The 20,631-nt window shown below is 42.7% G+C and overlaps 2 protein-coding genes across 2 annotated transcripts in view; one reads left to right on the top strand and one right to left on the bottom strand.

Moving 5' to 3' along the window:
- The window catches only part of LOC122551251 (inositol polyphosphate 1-phosphatase-like), a 74,252-nt gene extending 66,419 nt beyond the window's left edge, over window positions 1-7,833 (bottom strand). The window contains exon 1 of the mRNA XM_043692863.1: window positions 7,453-7,833. The gene's annotated coding sequence lies outside the window, so the exon portion shown is untranslated. The remainder of the gene's footprint in view (window positions 1-7,452) is intronic.
- A 12,335-nt stretch (window positions 7,834-20,168) lies between these two features.
- Window positions 20,169-20,631, top strand: part of hibch (3-hydroxyisobutyryl-CoA hydrolase) — a 123,715-nt gene continuing 123,252 nt past the window's right edge. The window contains exon 1 of the mRNA XM_043692857.1: window positions 20,169-20,241. Coding sequence (XP_043548792.1) covers window positions 20,210-20,241 — 32 coding nt within the window. The 5' untranslated portion in view covers window positions 20,169-20,209. The remainder of the gene's footprint in view (window positions 20,242-20,631) is intronic.

The raw sequence follows: 20,631 nt of genomic DNA, 5'->3' as shown, positions 1-20,631 counted from the left end.
AAGAGGGTCTATTTAACAGTAAACTGCAATTAATCATTGTATTAAACCATGTCTATATTACTTTACAACATTTAATAAATACATTTGAATGTATCAAAATATGTAAAATCTCTCAGTTCATTTAACACATAACTGTTAAAATGTTGCAGATTTTCAAAGTTTGTGAGAAGATTTGTAGCTCGGGTGCTCGTTGCTGTGGTTCTGTTCGCCGAGCTGGAAGTTTTTGTTGCAAACATTTCGTCCCCTGTCTAGGTGACATCCTCAGTGCTTGGGAGCCTCCTGTGAAGCCCCAGAGCTTCACAGGAGGCTCCCAAGCACTGAGGATGTCACCTAGACAGGGGACGAAACGTTTGCAACAAAACCTTCCAGCTCGGCGAACAGAACCACAGCAATGTTGCAGATTTATTGGTAGGCTGCCCCATTGGTCTCAAACTCTCAGGCCCAATAGTTTTTTTTAACCAAATTCCAAAATCCATTGCAACATTCAAAAATAATGCGAGGAAAGAAATGCAAATTTCCTGTGGTCCTTATAAAGGCAAACTGGACCTCAGGAGAGGTGTGTGAGCATTCAAGCTCAATGCCTGCCCAACCTGATAAAAAGTCACACAAAGATAATGTGGGGTCAGAAAGAAACATCAAATAGGAATTTGCAGTCAAAAATCTTAATTCTTTTTATATTCTCAATCTAATTTCTGTTTCCACTGAGAACTGAAGATCCAACCTGTATGTTTAGTTCATGATAGCTCGTTTTCAGTCACATTAGAGCTGATGATGCACATATGTACTCGCAATCCTCGAAAAAAAACACTTTAAAAAACAAGGTTTAGGTTTATGAACAGCCCTAATTACTGCATCCTGTGTCCTGACACCAACTGTCTCTATTACCTAATGCATTAATCATATTGAACCTTTCCCTGTTTCCCTATCTCTGAACCAAAACCTTTGCAAGCACAAAGGCACCTGGCTTTGATTCAATTTCATTGGACAACATCACTTGATTGATAAAGGATCTTGGCCAACACTCTTCCCATCACACATCTGACCAGAAATCTCTCAGCTTTGGCACGTGTTGCGAGGATTTGCAGGTTGACACTCAACCTGTTTGGCCAAATCATTAATGCACTTCCCTTGGTCATCAAGTCATAGATGGAGTCTCAAACTAGAATTTTTGGCTCAAAGGCATGAATTGTACTTCAAGACTTACACAGTAAGGGTCAAAGATATTAGACAATCACCACGAAATCCAATGGTGAATTCATTAGGAACTGCACTACCAAGAAAGTAGTTAGAATCTTTTGCTGCAAAGAATATTTAAGATGAGTGCTATAATTAGTTTGATGGGGAAGCTTGATAAGCACATGAAGCTGAATGCCTGCTCTTTGCTGTAAATTCCATACAATTTAAGATAAAATCTAGAAACTACAGATGGAAAGAATGTTTGAACCTCTATCTGTAGCTCAAAATTACAACATGCATGCAAAATAAACATGATGTGACAGCAACTTGGACATCTTGGGTTGATTTTAATTTTTTTTTGTTTAAATGGGAGTTGTTTTGAGTTTTTTGCAACGTTTCTCATTTCAAGGCCTAGCAATATTATTCACAGTATCTAGGCCCAAGACTCTAGCATACCTTCCATAAATGTCTCCACCTTTGCATTTCACTTTTATCCTTTAAAATACCCCAATGAGTTCGCCTCTGATCAAACTTTTGACCATCTAAACTAATTTTTCTTGAGACTTGGTATGGTAGCTTTGTGTTATAATGCTCCTGTAGAGAGTCATGTTATGTTAAAGGTGTCATATTAGTCTAATTTTTTTGTCTACTGTATCAAGCTCTTTCATATTTATCAGATTATCACAATGATCTATCAGACCATCTCGTTGTCTATTTTTGGAGAAACCATTCAGTCTATTCAATTTCTCTTGATCATGATAACTTTCAGTCTGGTATCATTCTTCACAGTCCTTTTTAGTTTGGCACTTCTCCATTCCCTCCATATTCTTTCTGTGGCATGGAGACTAGAAAAGGGTACAAATTCAATAAATTGACCCCCAACTAACTTTATGCAATTACCCTGACTGGTTTAGCAACTAACTTTCCAGCCTGAGACAATGGGCACAATATACACAGGTAATGGAAAGGAATCATTTGTAAAATGATTTCTGAAATAGCTTCACTTAGGACGCTATCCTGTCACCAAATCACTCTTTATTTACACGTGCATGTACTTGACACTAGTCTGGCTTCTTCAGAGCCAGCTGTCAGAGTGAACAGAACCTCTGACACTCCTCTTTATTTTTTTTTCTTTTTTCTTGGAGAGTCCTTGCACACACATACACTCAAATTAGGCAAACACCCGGGTGGCCAGTGACAAACACTGCCCTTCACATCAAGGGACAGTGCTGTGTGATCAAAACAGTGAAGGGGAGGGTAGGGACTAAATCAAAATAGAGTTGGAGGGAAGACACTCCTCTTTATATCTGTCAGCTAGAGCTTCCTGATTGGACCTAGTTAACAGCCCTAATCAGGGAACTCATATTCCATAAAGTCCACCTGGCTGATGTCATTACAGTCACTACATCCTGCCCCATCTAAGTCCAGGGATGTAGGCTTGTTCCTTTTCTTGCAAACTCTCCTGGGTCATTTTCATACCGGGTCTGGTTCCTCTGAATCAGCCTCAGATATGGGTGGCATGTACCTGACTGTAGCCTGCCTCTTCCGCCCGGAGTGTCTCAGAAGAAATTCAACTTCTTCTTCAGGTGGTAAAGGCACCAAGGTGGTGACATCCACCATGTCCATCTCAGACTCAGAGATTTCTTTGACACTAGACAAAGGGGGAGAAGCAATGGGTTCTGACAGCCTTTCCAGATACTCTGTCAGAAGTATGTTTTGTTCCTGACCTGTTTGTGAGTTTGCAGCTTTCATGCGATCCGTGTGTTTGTTCAGGACTGCCTCACCTACCCGAACTTTGTACATCACGAGAGCTGGCCTCATGTCAAGCATGCCTCTTACCCATGTAAGGCCACTTCCTTGGTTTCAGCACCAAACTTCATCCCCTGAAGTAAACAGTCTCCCTCGCTTCGAGGATCTTGTATCCAGCATTGGTGTTCCTGATACCATTTCACCCACCCCCCAATGTCTAGGAAGATCAGATTTAACCTGACGTGCAGTTTTCTCCCCATTAGTTGCTCTACTGGAGCTTTTCCTGAAATTGTATGAGAGGTGTTCCAATAATTAAGTAGGAACTGGGTTAGTTTGAAATCAAGTGAAGCTGAATGCTGTTTATTTAAGCCTCCCTTCAAATTTTAGACTGCTCTTTCCACCAGACTATTGGACAATGGATGATATGGAGCTTTCCTTATATGCCACATGCCATTCGACTTTAGGAAATATTTGAATTCCCTGTTGGTAAATGATGGCTTGCACTTCTGGGAGCCAGTGTAGTGTAAAAGATGCTCACAGCTTTTCTAGCAATGTCATGTGTATGACAAATGTCCAACCACTTTGAGTGAGCATCTGTAATGACTAAGAACATTGAGCCCATGATAGGGCTGGCATAGTCGATGTCCAAATGCGTCCAGGATTTACCGACTATTCCCAATGGTGGTAATTTTTGTCCTTGTTGGCACTTTGGGCACTGCCCCACCAACACAGCTATGTCTGCAATCGAACCTGGCCACCAGACATATCTTCTCACCAACATCTTCATTTTGGAAACCCATGGACTACCCTGGTAGAATTCAGCCACTGACTGGCAGTGACCTTTGCTTGGGACAATCACCTTTACGCCCCATAATAAAATGCTATCCTCTACGATGACCTGGTCTAACCGGGTCCAGATATATGTCAATTCTGGTTGTGATGGCCCATTTGTTTCTCCCATCACCACCTGCTGTTTCAGTGTTGCCAGGACAGGATCTTATTGCACAGTCTGATGTTGTCAGCAGTGACTGGATAGATGTCCCAAACATTTAAAACCAGAATGGACTCTTCCAATGGCAGCACCACCAGTAGTGTATCTGCCAGCGGGAGGCAGCTCGAGGCACCTGCATTTGCTATTTTGCCTCCCACACAATGTTCCAACTTGTAATTATACGCACTCAGAATGAGAGACCACTGCTGAAATTGACCTGAAGCTATAGGCAACACGGCCTTATCCTCTTTGAACAGCCCTGCAAGGGTTTGCAGTCCGTTATATTAAAATTTTACATCTGTAAAGGTATTTAGATTAGATTAGATTAGATTACCTACAGTGTGGAAACATGCCCTTCGGCCCAACAAGTCCACACAGACCCTCCGAAGAGTAACCCACCCAGACCCATTCCCCTACATTTACCCCTGACTAAACTACGGACAATGTAGCATAGCCAATTCACCTAACCTGCACATCTTTGGACTGTGGGAGGAAACCGGAGTATTAACAGAACTTTCTCATACCAAAGATAACTGCTAGACCTTCCTTCTCTACCTGGGTGTTTTTGTGCTCTGTGTCAGCCAAAATCCAGGAAGCATACACTATTGGGAATTCCTCTCCTTTGGGCCATCTGTGAGCCACCACTCTGATATCTTACTGGGAGACATCGCACATCAGCACCAGATTTACTTGAGATCATAGTGTGCTTGACGATGACAGCTGCTTCTTCACTTCCCTAAAGACTAGGTCTTGGCTATGAGACAAACTTGACTATAATACATTCACTTGTCTCATCGTTAATGTATTGTGTAATTAAGTCATTAATATATACTGTAAATAATTGTGGCCCCAGTACTGATCTCTACTGCAATCCACTAGTTACCGTCTACCATCCTGAAAATGCCACCTTTCCCAACTCTCTGACTTCAATAGTTAGTCAATCTGCTATCCATGCTAATAGAATATCTGCAACACCATGAGTTCTTGTCTTATTAAGTAGCGTAACATGTGCTTCTGGAAATCCAAATATATTACATTCTGTACTTCCTTTTATCAATCCTGCTTGCCACCTACTCAAAGAATTCCAATAAAGTTGTCAGGAATGATTTCCCCTTCATGATGCCATGCTGACTCTGCTTGATCATATTAAATGCACTGCTACTGTATTACATCCTTTAGAATAGGCACTGACATTTTCCTAATACTGTAAGTGATGTTAAACTAATTGGCCTACAGTTACCTGCATTTTGCCTCTTTTTCTTTGTAAATAAAGGTGTTCTATTGACAATTTTCCAATCCTCTGGGACTGTTCCAGAACCTAAAGTTCTTGGGAGATTATCACCACCTCTGTAGCTACTGCCTCTCTCTCTTAGGGTGCATCCAATCAGGTCCAGTTGACTGATTGGTCTTTAGCTCCATTGGTTTGCCAAGCACTTTTATACTCCTGATAGTTATCTTATTTATTTCCTTTCCTCCTTTTGCCTTTTGATTGTTTAGTAATTTTGGAATGCAAGTAGTGTCTTTTACTATGAAGACTGATGCAAAGTATTACTTCAGTTCCTCTGCCATTTCCTGGTTCTCCATTGTTATTTCCTCAGTCTCATTCATAAGGGGCCTCTGTTTGCCTTGACTTCTATTTCTTTTTATATGTTCACAGAAGTTCTTGCTGTCTGTATTAATATTACTTACAAGTTTACTTTCAAAGTTTAATTTCTTCCTCGTTTGTTTTGGGTTGCATTTGTTGGTTTTTAAAAATTTCCCAATGCTCTGGGTTACCTCTAATCTTTGCCACATTGTGTTTTTTTTCAATTTCACGCTATCCTTAACTTCTCTGGTTAACCCACAGCTGGCTTATCCTTTCCTAGAATCCTTCTTCCTCACTGGAATATGTCTTTGCTGTGGAGCCATGAACTATTTTCTCAACTGCCTTTATTGCTAAACTCCTTTCCCAGGCCACCACCATCAGCTCTGCCTTTATTCCTTTGTAATTACCCATACAAGCTTAGCACAGTTGGTTCCGATCCAAGTTCCAACCTCTCAATTCTAAATTCTACCATTTTATGATCACTGTTTCCTTCGGGATTTTCTTTTTAACTCTGACATCATTTATTAAACCTTTATTCTTACACATCACTAAATCCAAAATAACCTGATTCCTGGTTGTATCCACAACATATTGTTTTGGAAAACTGTCCAGAATACACTCCAAGAATTGTTCTTCATGGTTTCCTCTACCCATCTGACTATCTCAATCTGCATGAAGGTTAAAGTCACCCATGATTAAGGTAATGTCTTCCTTACATGCTTTCATTATCTCCCAATTTATTTACTGTCCCACCGTATAGCTACTAGTGGGGAGCCAATAAACTACTCTTACCCAAATCTTCTTTCCATTTTTATTTCTTATCGCCACCCATATGGATTTGAAATCTTTCTCGGTATCATGCTTATTTTCCATCCCATACCAAGAATGCTATCGCACCAACCTTTCCTTCCTGCCTGTCCATTCAGAAAGTCACATACTCTTGAATATTTAGTTCTTGGCTTTGATTTTTAACTATATTGTTGTAATGCCGTCAACCTGGACTTGTGGCATTTACTTTGTTCATGCTGCTTTAATTTGTGCAGGAAATGTACTGGGCAAGCGGCAGGAGTGGGCCTACTTGTGATTACCATTCAAGTTGAATGTCCAGCTAGCACTGACTGTAAAGGCCACACACAAATGATTGTCATTTCAGCAAAGGTAATTATTGTGCCACGTTCCTATCCCCTACCCCCACCCCCACAAAAATACCCGCAGCGTCAACATCTATTGGAGAGAAGGGCTGCAGAGAAAATGAGGGTGTTGTGTTAATTGATGTTCTTGCTAACATGACATATGTCATTTCCAGCCACTCTCCTACATCAACGAAGGAAAATACTTCTAACATATGTGTCACATAAAATTATAATTTGAGGGTACATGAAGCACATTCTAACCACACAACGTGAATGTCAGGACTCTGCGGCGTCTGCTGTGTAGGCGGTCACTAAACCGGCTTACACTGCAGCGACGGTGGTGGAGAGGGGAGGGAGGTGGGATGCAGAATCTGTGCTGGGCTACACACTGAGCAGCAAGCAGCACCAGGAGATAGCAGCTAAAGTGACTTCGAGCATATTCTCCATTGCAGGGGGCAAGAAACTCAGACGAAACGGAAACAGCCCTGGTGAGAATCTGCGTCCTCCAGGTTATTTTCCGCGCTGATGCGACTTTTTGAGGTTTTCTGTCCGCTATTCGGACCCCGCCCTCAATACTCCGCCACACGAAAGAACCCCAAAATGCACCCGAGAGGGAAAGCATAAGCTGGCGAAAAGAGAAAGACCGCCTGTCGCACTGATACTTTTTCTCTAAGCTAAGTACCGTAGTTCTGGATCTCCAAGGTTGCCCATTCGAGCATATTAGGCCAAGAACATTCACCCCTCACTTCCTGCCCACATTTTCGGGTCTCCCTGCGAACAACGCCAGTGGCCACATACAAGCTGCTGGATCAGATTACCTTGAATGGTCCGGCACTCAGATGCCCGCTCAGACAGCAGCTCAGGAGGTCATTCTCTGAACAGTGGGTGCGGTGATTGCACAGTCAGCAGCAGCAGCTGAAATGACCCGATCCGCGGAAAGGGAGCACAGATGAAGCGATAGGTCTCGCTGACAGTAACACAGTCACAACTCAGCGTCTGTGGCTCGTTGTGATGGATGAGCCGAGGTCGCTTTGCAAAACCACCGGCTGTTCGCATGCAATTCTCGAGTATTCAGCGCAACGAAACTGCCACCCAGAGGGTGAGGTGTGAACACCATCCTCACCCTGTAAATTGCGCTAAAGAATCCACCAATACAGGTAGTCCCCATTAAAAGTCGGGAGTGTGGTGCGGGAAAAGCACAGCAGGAGTGGGAGGTCGGGCAGGATCAAGGGCTTATGCCCGAGCTTCGATTCTCCTACTCCTCGGATGCTGGAAAAGCACAGCAGGTCAGGCAGCATCCGAGGAGCAGGAGAATCGAAGCTCGGGCATAAGCCCTTGATGCTGCCTGACCTTTCACTCCTGCTGTGCTTTTCCAGCACCACACTCCCGACTCGGATCTCCAGCATCTGCAGTCCTCACTTTCTCCCATTAAAAGTTGCACCTTTCAGGTTTTTTTCTGTTTTGCTCATTACTTTTAAAGTGTTCTCAATAACATTAACAGCAAAATACAGAGAGACAAAACTAGGTAACTCCAGGCGAGTTAACATCTGTTATTAAGGAAATATTATAATCTATTATAAAGGATGTAATAGTAGAGCTTTTAGAAATACATTATGTGATCAAACGAAAGTTAGCATGGTTTAATGAAGGGGAAATCAGAATTGACAAATTTGCTAGAAGTCTTTGAATGGGTACGAGCAGGATAGGTAAAGGGGAAGAAGAGCATGTAATAATATATTTAGATTTCTAGAAGGCATTTGATAAAGTATCACACATTAGGCTACTTAAGAAGTGCCCTTGTGTTATGGTAGCATACTGGCATGGATAGTGGATTGGCTAACTAACAGAACACAGAAACTTGGAATAAGGGAGCTCATCTCTTCCTACCTCTACACCGTCCTGTCCCCCTTAGTCCAGGAACTCCCCACCTACGTTCGTGACACCACCCATGCGCTTCTCCTCCAAGATTTTTGTTTCCCTGGCCGCAAATGCCTCATCTTCACCATGGACATCAAGTTTCTGTACACATCGATCTGCCACAACGAAGGTCTCCAAGCCCTCCGTTTCTTCCTCTCACACCGTCCCAACCAGTACCCTTCCAGTGACACCCTCATCCGCCCGGCTGAACTGGTCCTCACCCTCAACAACCTCTCCTTCCAATCCTCTCACTTTCTCCAAACCAAAGGAAACAGTCATGGACACCCACATGGGATCCAGCTATGCCTGCCTGTTTGTCAGATATGTGATTCCTGAAGAAGGGCTTATGCCCGAAACGTCGATTCTCCTGTTCCCTGGATGCTGCCTGACCTGCTGCGCTTTTCCAGCAACACATTTTCAGCTCTGATCTCCAGCATCTGCAGACCTCACTTTCTCCTCAAAGATATGTGGAACAGTCCATCTTCTGCAATTACACCGGCACCACCACCTACCTGTTTCTCTGCTGCATCAATGACTGTATTGGCGCTGCTTCGTGCTCCCACAAGGAGGTTGAACAGTTCATCAACTTTATCAACACCATCCACCATGACCTCAAATTTGCCTGGAACATCTCAGACACCTCCCTCCCCTTCCTGCACCTCTCCATCACTGTCTCTGGCGACCAACTAAGCACAGACATATACTACATGCCCACCGACTTCCACAGCTACCTAGACTACAACTCCTTCCACCCTACCTCCTGTAAAAATACCATCCCTTATTCCCAATTCCTCTGCCTCCGCCGCATCTGTTCCCAGGATGACCAATTGCACCTCAGTAAGTCCCAGATGGCCTCCTTCTTCCAGGATCACAACTTCCCTTCCCATGTGGTTGAGGACACCCTCCATAGCATCTCCTCCACTTCATGCACCACCACCCCTGAACTCTACCCCTCCCAATGCAACAAGGACAGAACCCCATGGTCCTCATCTTCCACCCCATTAACCTCCGCATACAACGCATCATCCTCTGCCACTTCCACCACCTCCAAATGGACCCCACCACCAGAAATATATTTCCCTCCCCACTCCTATCAGTGTTCCGAAAAGACAATTCCCTCCCTCATCAGGTCCACCCCGCCCTCCTGGCACCTTTCCCTGCCAATGCAGGAAGTGCAAAACCTGTGCCTACACCACTCCCATCACCTCTGTCCAATGCCCCAGGGAATCCGTCCACATCCATCAGAAATTTACCTGTACCTCTACCAATGTCATGTACTGCATCCGTTGCGCCTGGTGTGGTCTCCTCTACACTGGGGAGACAGGACACCTTCTTGCGGATTGTTTCAGAGAATACCTCTGAATCCTGATGAAGGGCTTTTGCCTGAAACATCGATTCTCCTGCTCCTCGGATACTGCCTGACCTGCTACGCTTTTCCAGCACCACACTATTGACTCTGAGCTCCAGCATCTGCAGTTCTCTCTTTCTCCCATACGGGAGGCATTTTCAGGAATGGCAACCTGTAACTTCTGGAGTGCTGCAGGGATCAATGCTGTGGCCACAATATATGTTAATGTCTTGGATGTGAATGTACTATTGCTAATGACAATTTGCAGATGACACAAAAATAAATGGGAAGGGAAATGCTGAGGATGACACAAAGGGTCTACAAAGGGTCTGCAGCAGTTTATAGAGAGGTTAAGCAAGTGGTCACAAACATGGCAGATGGAATATAATGTGGGAAAATGTGAGATTATGCACTTTGGCTGGGCGAATTGAGGAGCTGAATATTATTTAAGTGGATCAAGACCGACAAGCTGTAGCAAACATGGATATGAGTCTCTATGTGTAAATCATAAAGAAAATGAGCATCCAATTTTAACAGGCTATAGGGAAGGCAAATGGAATGTTGGTCTTTATTTCAAAGGTATGGAGTATAAAAATGGGGAAGCCTTGATAAAACTAGGCAGTATTCAGACCATAGCTGATATACAGTGAAATGCTGCTTTGGTTCTCTTGAATTGATATACTTTAACTGGAAGCAGTCCAGAGATGGTTCACTGGGTTGATCCTGGGTATGGAGGGATTATCTAAGTTGAGTAGTTTGGCCATAAATCCGTAAGAAATAGGAAATAGGAACAGCAGTGGGCCATTCGGCCCCTCAAGCCTAGTCTTCTATTTAACAAAATAATTGCTGATCAAACACTCTTAGAGTCATAGAGATGTACAGCACGGAAACAGACCCTTCAGTCCAACTCATCCATGCTGACCAAATATCCTAACCTAATCTAGTCCCACTTTCCAGCATTTGGCCCACATCCCTCTAAACCCTTCCTATTCATATACCCATCCAGATGCCTTTTAAATGCTGTAATTGTACTGGTCTCCACTGTACCTACTTCCGCTGGCAGTTCATTCCATATACGTACCACCTCTATGTGAAAAGGTTGCCCATAGATCCCTTTTATATCTTTTCCCTCTCACCCTAAACCTATGCCTTCTAGTTCTGTACTTCCTCACCCCAGGGAAAAGACCTTGTCTATTTATCCTATCCATGCTCCTCATGATTTTATAAATATCTATGAGGTCAGCCCTCAGCCTTTGCAGTCCAGGGAAAACAGCTACACCCTATTCAGCGTCTCCCTATCGCTCAAAACCTCCAACCCTGGCAAAATCCTTGTCAACCTTTTCAGAACCCTTTCAAGTTTCACAACATCCTTCTGATAGGAAGGAGACCAGGATTGCAAGCAATATTCCCAAAGTGGCCTAACCAATATCCTGTACAGCCACAACATGACCTTCCAACTCCTGTACTCAATGCTCTGGCCAATTAAGGAATGGATACCAAACGCCTTCTTCACTATCCTATCTACTTGTGACTCTACTTTCAAGGAGCTATGAACCTGCACTCCAAGGCCTCTTTGTTACGTGCCTGCCGCCTGCCTCTTCCTCATGACCATTGATCCCTCTACCAATCAAGACTGCTATTTATCTCAGCCTTAAATATATGTAATGACTCTGCCCCCACAGCTTTCTGTGTTACGGAGTTCTAAAGATTCACAACCTTCTGAGGGAAGAAATTCTTCCACATCTCAGTCTGAAATTGGCACCCTTTTGTTGTTTGAGACTAAACCCTCTGATCCTAGACTCCCCCATGAGAGGAACCATTTTCTCAGCATTTACCCTAACAAGCCAATCAAGACAAAATCATTTTGTATTACAATACCTCTTTATTCTTGCACTCTAAACCCCTAGCAATAAAATTCAACATGCCATTTATCTTTCATATTGCTTGTTTTACTTGCATGCTAACATTCTGTGTTCCTAGAATAAGTACACTCATATCTCTTTGAACATCAGTAGTTCTAAGTTTCACACCTTTAAAAAAAGCAGAAGTAATCATATGTGTTGTTTAAGGATACAATGTCCTGAAAGAAATGACAAATTCTAGCAATTTTATTGTACAAATCAAAAGTCTCTATTCTGGATATCCATACATACAATTCAACATCTATAATGCAGCTGATCCTTCCATTATTAAGGGGGTCTATTAACCTCCTTTATGGCTAGTAAGAGAAGTGCTGTTTTACTGGTTCAAGATCAATTTTCAACACACAGCACTTAACATATTTTATTTAGGTTTCTTGTTCATTTAATTCTTAAGAAGAGGCATCACCTTTTTGTTGGATAAAAAAACATCATGTAAAAACTTAAGATTGAAACATAACCATCCTATGTAGTAATTCTGATTTTTCGGGGACTTGTCTCAATGGATATAGCTGCGCATATGTAGATTCCTAACATAAATGTGTGAAATAAAGGGACAATACAGTTTTTTCATGCATATGAAAAGAAAGAAATTCTCAAATTTGTGACTTTGTTTATTCTAAATTTTATATTCTTGTATTCCTCCTTTCATAAACCATGAAACAGCATTTCTCAATGCTAGCTACAACGAATCTTAATAAACCTTCACAAGCCTCAGGTAAGTCAACAAATTGCAGAGACCATGAACAGAGTTTTCCACTGTCTTGATTGGCATGGGTAATAGTAAGAAACTTGGGAAAATTTGGCAAGATGTTAGAAAATTTAAAATCGTGATGTTGAGAAAATATTTTCAATTTTCTACTTAAGGTTTAAACGGTGACTTCAGAATTTCATTATTAAATGGCACCTTTCTTATTCTTATGCATCAGCATCTCATTATTAGCCGAAACCATCTCATTTACATGTCACTTCCAATTCTCCTCTCTTTCCCCAAGAAAGGCAATGCCATTTCCTGACATAACGTCAATGCAGCAGCCTGCTTGCAGCATTTTGCTGCTTGTTTTCTGGGCGTTCAGCCAACTCTGTCTTCACCACATATCCCTGCCTTCTCCATAAACACTATCCTCCTCCAAGCAAGTTGACACAGGTAAACCACCTGCCTCGCCTACATTATTATGCCTTCTCTAGAACCAACTCAGATTACGTCAGCGCTTCAGGGCTTCAATGTGGAGTTCATGGATAGCCACAACTTGTAGGCTTCTATTAGATCGCTTTGTACACGGAGCCACACAAGCATCTACACAGTCTGTATTGTATGGCTGTTCATTTCTTAGTGTTCATTCACTCAATGCTGGCTGTTGCCAGCCTCTGTGGCTTGCATTGCATTTTAGCACAGAGAAGAGGTAGCCAGCTTGTTACAGTTTGGAACACTGAATCATCATGGTCGTAGACATGTTGCTGCATGGCACTGTCCTACGTCAGTGTCATATCTATAGCATGTGTCAGCAGCTTAAATGGCAAACACATGTGCATCAACCAAATGGCCAAGTCAAAAGACAAAGGCGACCCATTCCCAGTGGAGTCAAAGCAGAATACAGTCAGATAGGATGTACCACTACAATCCATCAAGGAGCTGGTCTGATTCCATGGGTTAGACCATGGTGAGTCAGGTGCTTGATCTTACCAGAGTCCAGGCACTCTGTCTTTCAGCCTATGTTTAAGTCCTGCAGATCAAATGCAACCAGTCCATGATTTATAGGTACTTCAGTCAGGGTACTGTGAAGACTTCATTTTAGGGACTGGCTGTTCTCCGTTAGGGCTGTGCACGCAAGTTATTCCAGAGGATGGACCATTATTGGAGTGGATTGCTAAGGAAATTATTACGCTTGAAGGGGGGGCCATGCATAAGACAAGTGAGAAAATTATATGTGTAAGAGGGATGTGTATGTTGAAATTAGGAATGAATTAATGTAGTGTTAATGGAAAAGCATGCAGCATAGTAGAATGAAAATTACTAGGTTAATTATCCATGGAAGTCTCTCTATCTGTACTTGAGTGACCATGCTGTTCTCTGGGCCAACCTAGTATTCTTTCCTCATGTGACATGAGGACTTAGCTCCGCACCACCCACCCCAAAAAAAAAATAAAGCCAATCTTGGCCCTCTTGGCCTGGTTGTGAATACATTTTACCTGCAATAAGACAAAATGTGAGATTGATTATGATGGAAGTAAGTGGAAGAGCAGTTGGTAGTGATGCAGGATCAGGAGAGATGGTGAGATCTCCCCAGTTAAGAGTAGGAATTGCAGAACGTAGGAATCGTTAGTAATTTAGAATAATAAGATGGTGAGAGTGCACATGATATTTGCAATTGTATGGGTTGTAGTCCAAAAGCCCTGATGAAATATCTGTGCAGTGCTAGAGTGAGTAGCTTTCCTGTGACAGAGCAAAGATGGTGTCACTTATCCTTGTGGAGCACAGAAGATCATTAGCTTACTTTCTATACTGCTGCATATTGCACTTCACCCGAGACACTGCACTGAGTTATGTTGATGTCTCTGTACCAGTTGCTGAGTTTGGTATGTGGCCTCCTTTGCTGGTCACTACAATACAGCACTACCTTTCTCTTGACCACCCTATCCACCAGCACTTATAGGTCCCTGCCAATCAACCAAGGAAATATTTTTCCTTTCTGGGCCATGGTTTGAACATAGATGCTTTAAGCACCACAGGGAGAAGGGCAGTTTATGATTTTTAGTCTCTTAAGTGTTTCCCTGGAGCATCAGAGGCTGAGCGATGACCTTGTAGAGCTTTATAAAATCAGAAAGAGCACAGATAGGGTGAATAGCCAAGGTCTTTTTCTGAGGCTGGAGAAGTCCAAAATTGGAGGGCATAGGTTTAAGGTGAGAGGGGAAAGATTTAAAAATGACCTGGGAGGTAACATTTTCACACAGAGGATTATGTTTGAATGGAATGAGCTGCCAAAGAAAGTGGTTGGAGGTGGGTACAATCGCAACATTTAAAAGGCACCTGGATTGGTTAATGAATGGGAAGGTTTAAATAGATACGAGCCAAATGTTGGCATTTGAGACTACGTCATATTGGGATGTGTTTCCATTCTGTCTGACTCTGTGACTCTTAAGTGGTGTGTAGCTGAGCTGTAAATGTAGAATCATTGGCGTGAACAGTGAACATTTCGCTTCTCCCACGGTGAAATTCCATAAGATGAAGGCCATGGAGCCAGGATGTACAATTAACGATATTGAAGAGTGGAAGATTGCACTGGAAAAATCGCACGAGCCATGGTGGACCTGACTCTATGCATCTCACTCAAGAAAACATTTTGCCTGACATTGTGAAAGTTCAGCCCTATGTTATATGTCAATGATGATTTGGTATTACAGTAATTCAAAATATTTGATCAATATAAATGATTCATCATCAACAGTATTGAGGTCAGTTTAGAATTCAGTTTTAAAAGGTTTTATTTTTATGTCGGTGATCCTACTTTAATACTTGGCAAAAAAGGGGTATTGAAGTAAAAGTTGTATTTCCCATATTTAACACATCACAATAAAAGCGGAGCACCACCAATTAACTTGCTTTGCATTCCCAACTTCAAAAAGCAAACGGAAATTAAAATCATTGTAAATTATTATATTTTAGTGAAACAATTAATTGACATGTGTGATATGATTTGAGTTAATATTTGTGAAGAAATTTCCTTTGGGAATGATGTCATATTGTGTAGATCCTCATGAAGTTGCCATTAAAACTTCATTAAAGCCATTAAAGCATATTTTGTTAAAATCCTGTGACACATTAAACTATATTGCTAGCTTAAATAATTATAAATGAACGGCAATTAATAAAAATTCCATTTGACTATTGAACTTTACAAGTTAACAAATTCTTGTGACTTTTGAAATCTCAGATGACATTATTGCTGTTAGTCACTGTCTGTTTTCACTCTTACATGGGATGTAAGGCCAGCACGTATTGCCCACGCCTAATTGCTCTTGAGGAGATGATGATGGAGAGCTGCCTCTTTGAAATGTTGCACTCTATTTGATTGCTGGCATAATGTATAGAATGGGCTGACTAATTTAGTCCCTACCCTCCCCCTCACTGTTTTTGATCACACAGCACTGTCCTTTGATGTGAAGGGCAGTGTTTGTCACTGGCCACCGGGTGTTTTCCTATCTTCCTGGTGGTGGAATTTGAATAAAGATTCGTGCACTTTGTGTCTTTCACTGTGTCTCACACCTGCGCACACACACACACCATGGGTGCTCGGGATAAAATAAGCACTACCGCACTTAGGTGGTAGTGTGGGGGTTAAAGTAAAAAAAAAAGCAAAAAAAAAAACAGGAGAAGCTCGAGGGGAAAATAAAGAAGAAAAGAAAAAAAATTAGAATGGGCTGAAGAGCTAAAGTTGTTGATGATATTTGACAGCTGCATGACCTTGAATGAGTCCTGTGAACATTCCTGTATGTGCCAAAGATGGTATAAGCAAAGTAGCTTTATTGTACTTCTCAGATTGTTTTCTGTACTGGTTGTTAGAATTTTGTTCTAAGTTGTCGGACTTCACCTTACACGTGGATTCCGAACCGTTCCAGGAGTAAACCTAAGCCTCCACAACAGCCGTTGATTGAGGGGTCCCCGATGAGCAGGAGGGTGTGAGGTTCGTTGCTTTGTTTTCTTTCCTTTTTCATCTTTTTTTATTACTTAATAGATGGTCATATTTAAGTCTTTTTTCCCCTTTCTTTTCCATTTTTTATTATTAATTAATTAATGTTCATATTTAAGCAAATTGCTATTGTTACGTCTACTCTTAACTGCATTTAACCAAATATGAAATGAATGGTTTGGATGCACCCTGTGATCCATGACACATAATGAATTGAGACATCTTCATCAGAAGATTAAAATGGTATTTAATCACGACAAATTTACTAAAATGAAGTGTGCAACTGATTGCAAGTGGATTAAAAATAGTATTAATTCCCATTTAAGTATTACTGCTATACTTATTGGCCTACATTGATTTTAATCAAGCAAAATTTAATTTCAAAATTCTCACCCTCATTTTCAAATACTTCCATTGCCTCACTTCTCCCTATCTTTTGCAATTTATTCCAGCTACTCAACCCTTTGAGACACTGCACTCCTTTAATTCTGGCCTTTTGTAAATCATTGATTTTAATTACTGCTCTATTGGCAGCTTGGTGTTGGTTATCTCACGTGGCTGGACAGCTGGTTTGCAACACAGTGTAATATCAAGAGCATGTCTTCAATTCCAACTCCAGTTGATGTCACCATGAAGGATTGTCCTTGGCAACATCTGCCTTCACCTGAGTTTGGTGACCCTGAGTTTAAACCAACCCCACCATCACTAATCATTTCTCTCAATGAAACACAGCCTATGGTCTGGTAAAACAATGGATCACTATTATTAAGTGGCTGGTCCTTCAGTTGTCCAGGTCCCAAGTTTGGAATACCGGTTTGGCATCTCTCAGCTTCTCTACTTCAGGTCCTTCTTAAGACACTCTTTAAACCTACCATGTTGCCCAAATATTTGATCATCTGACCATATTTCTCCCTATTTAGCGCAGTCATATTTAGCTTTATAATGTTCTTGTTAAATGGCTTTGGTATATCTAATAATATGAAAGGTGCTAAATAAATAGAACTTGGTTTTGTCAAACTAATGTGTTGACAGTATTTTTAATTGTAATAATCATATGCAGATTATCATTGAATATACCTGGCTTTAATCCATAAAAGTGAAATTTATGATGCTTCATCTGTATTTAGTGCACAGGATGCTGACGATTTCCCTATGACAGCTACAATTGGATAAAAAAAGACTGAGGACAAAACAAACCAGCACCATACCTTGCTGGGTATATGCGTACTTGAGAGTTGTAATGCAAATAGTTAAGCACTGGCATAGTTAAGCACTGGCAGAGCCCAAAAGTGTGGTGCTGGAAAAGCACATCAAGTCAAGCAGCATCTGAGGAGCAGGACAGTCAACCTTTTGGGCATTATATTTGCAAATAAACATTTTATTAGGTTGCCTGTACATATTTCAGTATATTTTTCTAAGTATATCACTATTTCAGGCAAAGCACAAGATTCGGATTAGTGTCTTTTTTAATACATGCAATGGACATAAAGAGTGTGAAGAATATACATGGATGACCTTCATTCATCTCCTCCCTCATCCAAAAAGATTCTCTGGGGCAGACAGGTGTATGTGTTAAGACTACTCGTGAAAATTGTTGACCTATTCATTAAAAAGTTTGAATTTACAAACTTAACTGCATTCACTCCAAAGACATGAGGGTGTAGTTTGCAAGATTTCACATATGAAGTGAAATCTCCCAAACTTTGAACATATGAAGTGCCAATCACTATCTTTGTGTGTGTGTGTGTTTTGGAGGTGGGGTGGGAACAAGCTATTTCGCCTTCTTGCTTTTTAAACAATATCAAAAGCTTGTGAAATAGGTTGTGGCTTCAATCTGAGAGATTCCTGTGTTTTGACTGTAGGTCAAGGGGTTGTATTTGTGACTAAGAGAAAATGAAGACTGCAGTTGCTGGAGATTCAGAGCCCAAAAGTGTGGTGCTGGAAAAGCACATCAAGTCAAGCAGCATCTGAGGAGCAGGACAGTCAACCTTTTGGGCATAAGCCCCACATCAGGGGTTGTATTAGGTTGCCTGTACATATTTCGATATGTTTTTCTAAGTATATCACTTTTTCAGGTAATGCACCAGATTCAGATTAGTGTCTTTTTTAATATGTAATTGACAGTACATCATCTGAATATGATCTGGAACTGCACGGAATGATTTGCATTCAGCTCTTCAACATTCACAGTGTACACTTTGCCATTTGTAATATTAACCAACCACCAAGACAGGCTAGCAGGTATGTTCTTTACAAGATGTAGGTTTGAAGAACGGATATACCCGAAAAAACGCACAACCCAGATGGCCTCCTTCTTCATGGACCGCAATTTCCCCCCCAACGTGGTCGACGATGTCCTCCACCGCATCTCTTCCACTTCCCGCTCCTCCGCCCTTGAGCCCCGCCCCTCCAACCGCCACCAGGACAGAACCCCACTGGCCCCCACCTACCACCCCACCAATCTCCATGTACAGCCCATCATCCGCCGTCACTTCCGCCACCTCCAAACAGACCCAGCACCAAGGATATATTTCCCTCCCCTCCCCTATCAGCTTTCCGTAGAGACCACTCCCTCCGCGACTCCCTTGTCAGATCCACACCCCCCACCGACCCAACCACCACTCCCGGCACCTTCCCTTGCAAGGAACAGGAGAATCAACGTTCCGGGCTCGCATTTCAATCCCCCCTCCCACCCCACCAAGGTTCTTCCTCCATCGTCAGACCACAGCGAAACGATGGTTGGAGGAAGAACGCCTCATCTTCCGGCTAGGAATCCTCCAACCACAAGGGATGAACTCGGGTTTCACCAGTTTCCTCATTTCCCCTCCCCCCAGCCTGTCTCAGTCAAATCCATCAAATTCAGCACCGCCTTCCTAACCTGCAATCTTCTTCCCGACCTCTCCGCCCCCACCCCAGTCTGACCTATCACCCTCACCTTGACCTCTTTCCACCTATCACATTTCCGACGCCCCTACCCCCTACCTTTTATCTTAGCCTGCTGGACAAACTTTTCTCACTCCTGAAGAAGGGCTTATGCCCGAAACGTCGATTCTCCTGTTCCCTGGATGCTGCCTGACCTGCTGCGCTTTTCCAGGAACACATTTCCATACCCGAAATGTTGACTTCTCCACTCCTGATGCAGCCTGGCTTGCTGTATTCTTCCAGCCTCCTGTTTGCCTACTTTGGATTTCAGCATCTTCAGTTTTCTCTTGTCTTTAAATAGGTTTAATAATGGCTGTAGGTATTTTTAATCAACTTGTTCAGAAATACTGCGACACACATTTGGAGTAGGATGGGACTTGACCCAGGTTTACCTGGCTCAGAGGTAGGGACACTATTAGTGCACTGCAATAAGCCTTGATTTGGAGATGCCGGTGTTGGACTGGGGTGTACAAAGTTAAAAATCACCAAACACCAGGTTATCATCCAACAAGTTTAACTGGAAGCACTAGCTTTCAGAGCGCTGCTCCTTCATCAGGTGGATGAAGGAACGTCGCTCCGAAACCCATTGTGCTTCCAATTAAACCTGTTGGACTATAACCTGGTGTTGTGTGATTTTTAGCAATAATCCTTCCAGGCCAATGTGATTCCTCCGTGCCCAGGGGTGGCGCTGTGACAAGTAATGGTGGGATTGTGTGAGGGGAGGGAAGGTGGGGGGAAGCTCTTGGCCGTGTCGCCGGGGAATCGGGAGCTCACAGGAGTCATGAGTACCTGGGTCTTCTCCGCTCAGTCAAGGTGGGTGTCTGGGACCCCTGAAAGGCCCGTGTCCCTCCCTGAGGGTGCAGTGCACTCGGGTGGCCCGCTCCGACCTCTGGCGAGGGGCACCCCCCGCCGTTTACATTCGGCTTTGGGTCGAGAGGAAAAGCAGTGAGAGCTTCTCATTGCAACGTAGGCTCTAATGTGAGCAACCCGCAGTCTGTGTTGGCGCGATCCTTTCGCTTTCCCGTGATTTTAAAAAAAGTGTATTCATTTGTAACGAATAGGCATAAGCTTTTCTGCATTTACAACCCATCTCCTACGGTGGTTCCCAGACAACAACTGTTACTCCCAGAGAGTTCTCCCTGGTCCTCAGACCCGCACCACACCCCCATCCCCACCACCCCCACACCCCCCCATCCCCACCAC

The sequence above is a fragment of the Chiloscyllium plagiosum genome, chromosome 7 (genome assembly GCF_004010195.1).
Source record: "Chiloscyllium plagiosum isolate BGI_BamShark_2017 chromosome 7, ASM401019v2, whole genome shotgun sequence".
NCBI lineage: Eukaryota > Metazoa > Chordata > Chondrichthyes > Orectolobiformes > Hemiscylliidae > Chiloscyllium > Chiloscyllium plagiosum.
The sequence above is the reverse complement of the archived record's forward strand: the minus strand, read 5'-3'. Positions and strand labels throughout refer to the sequence as shown.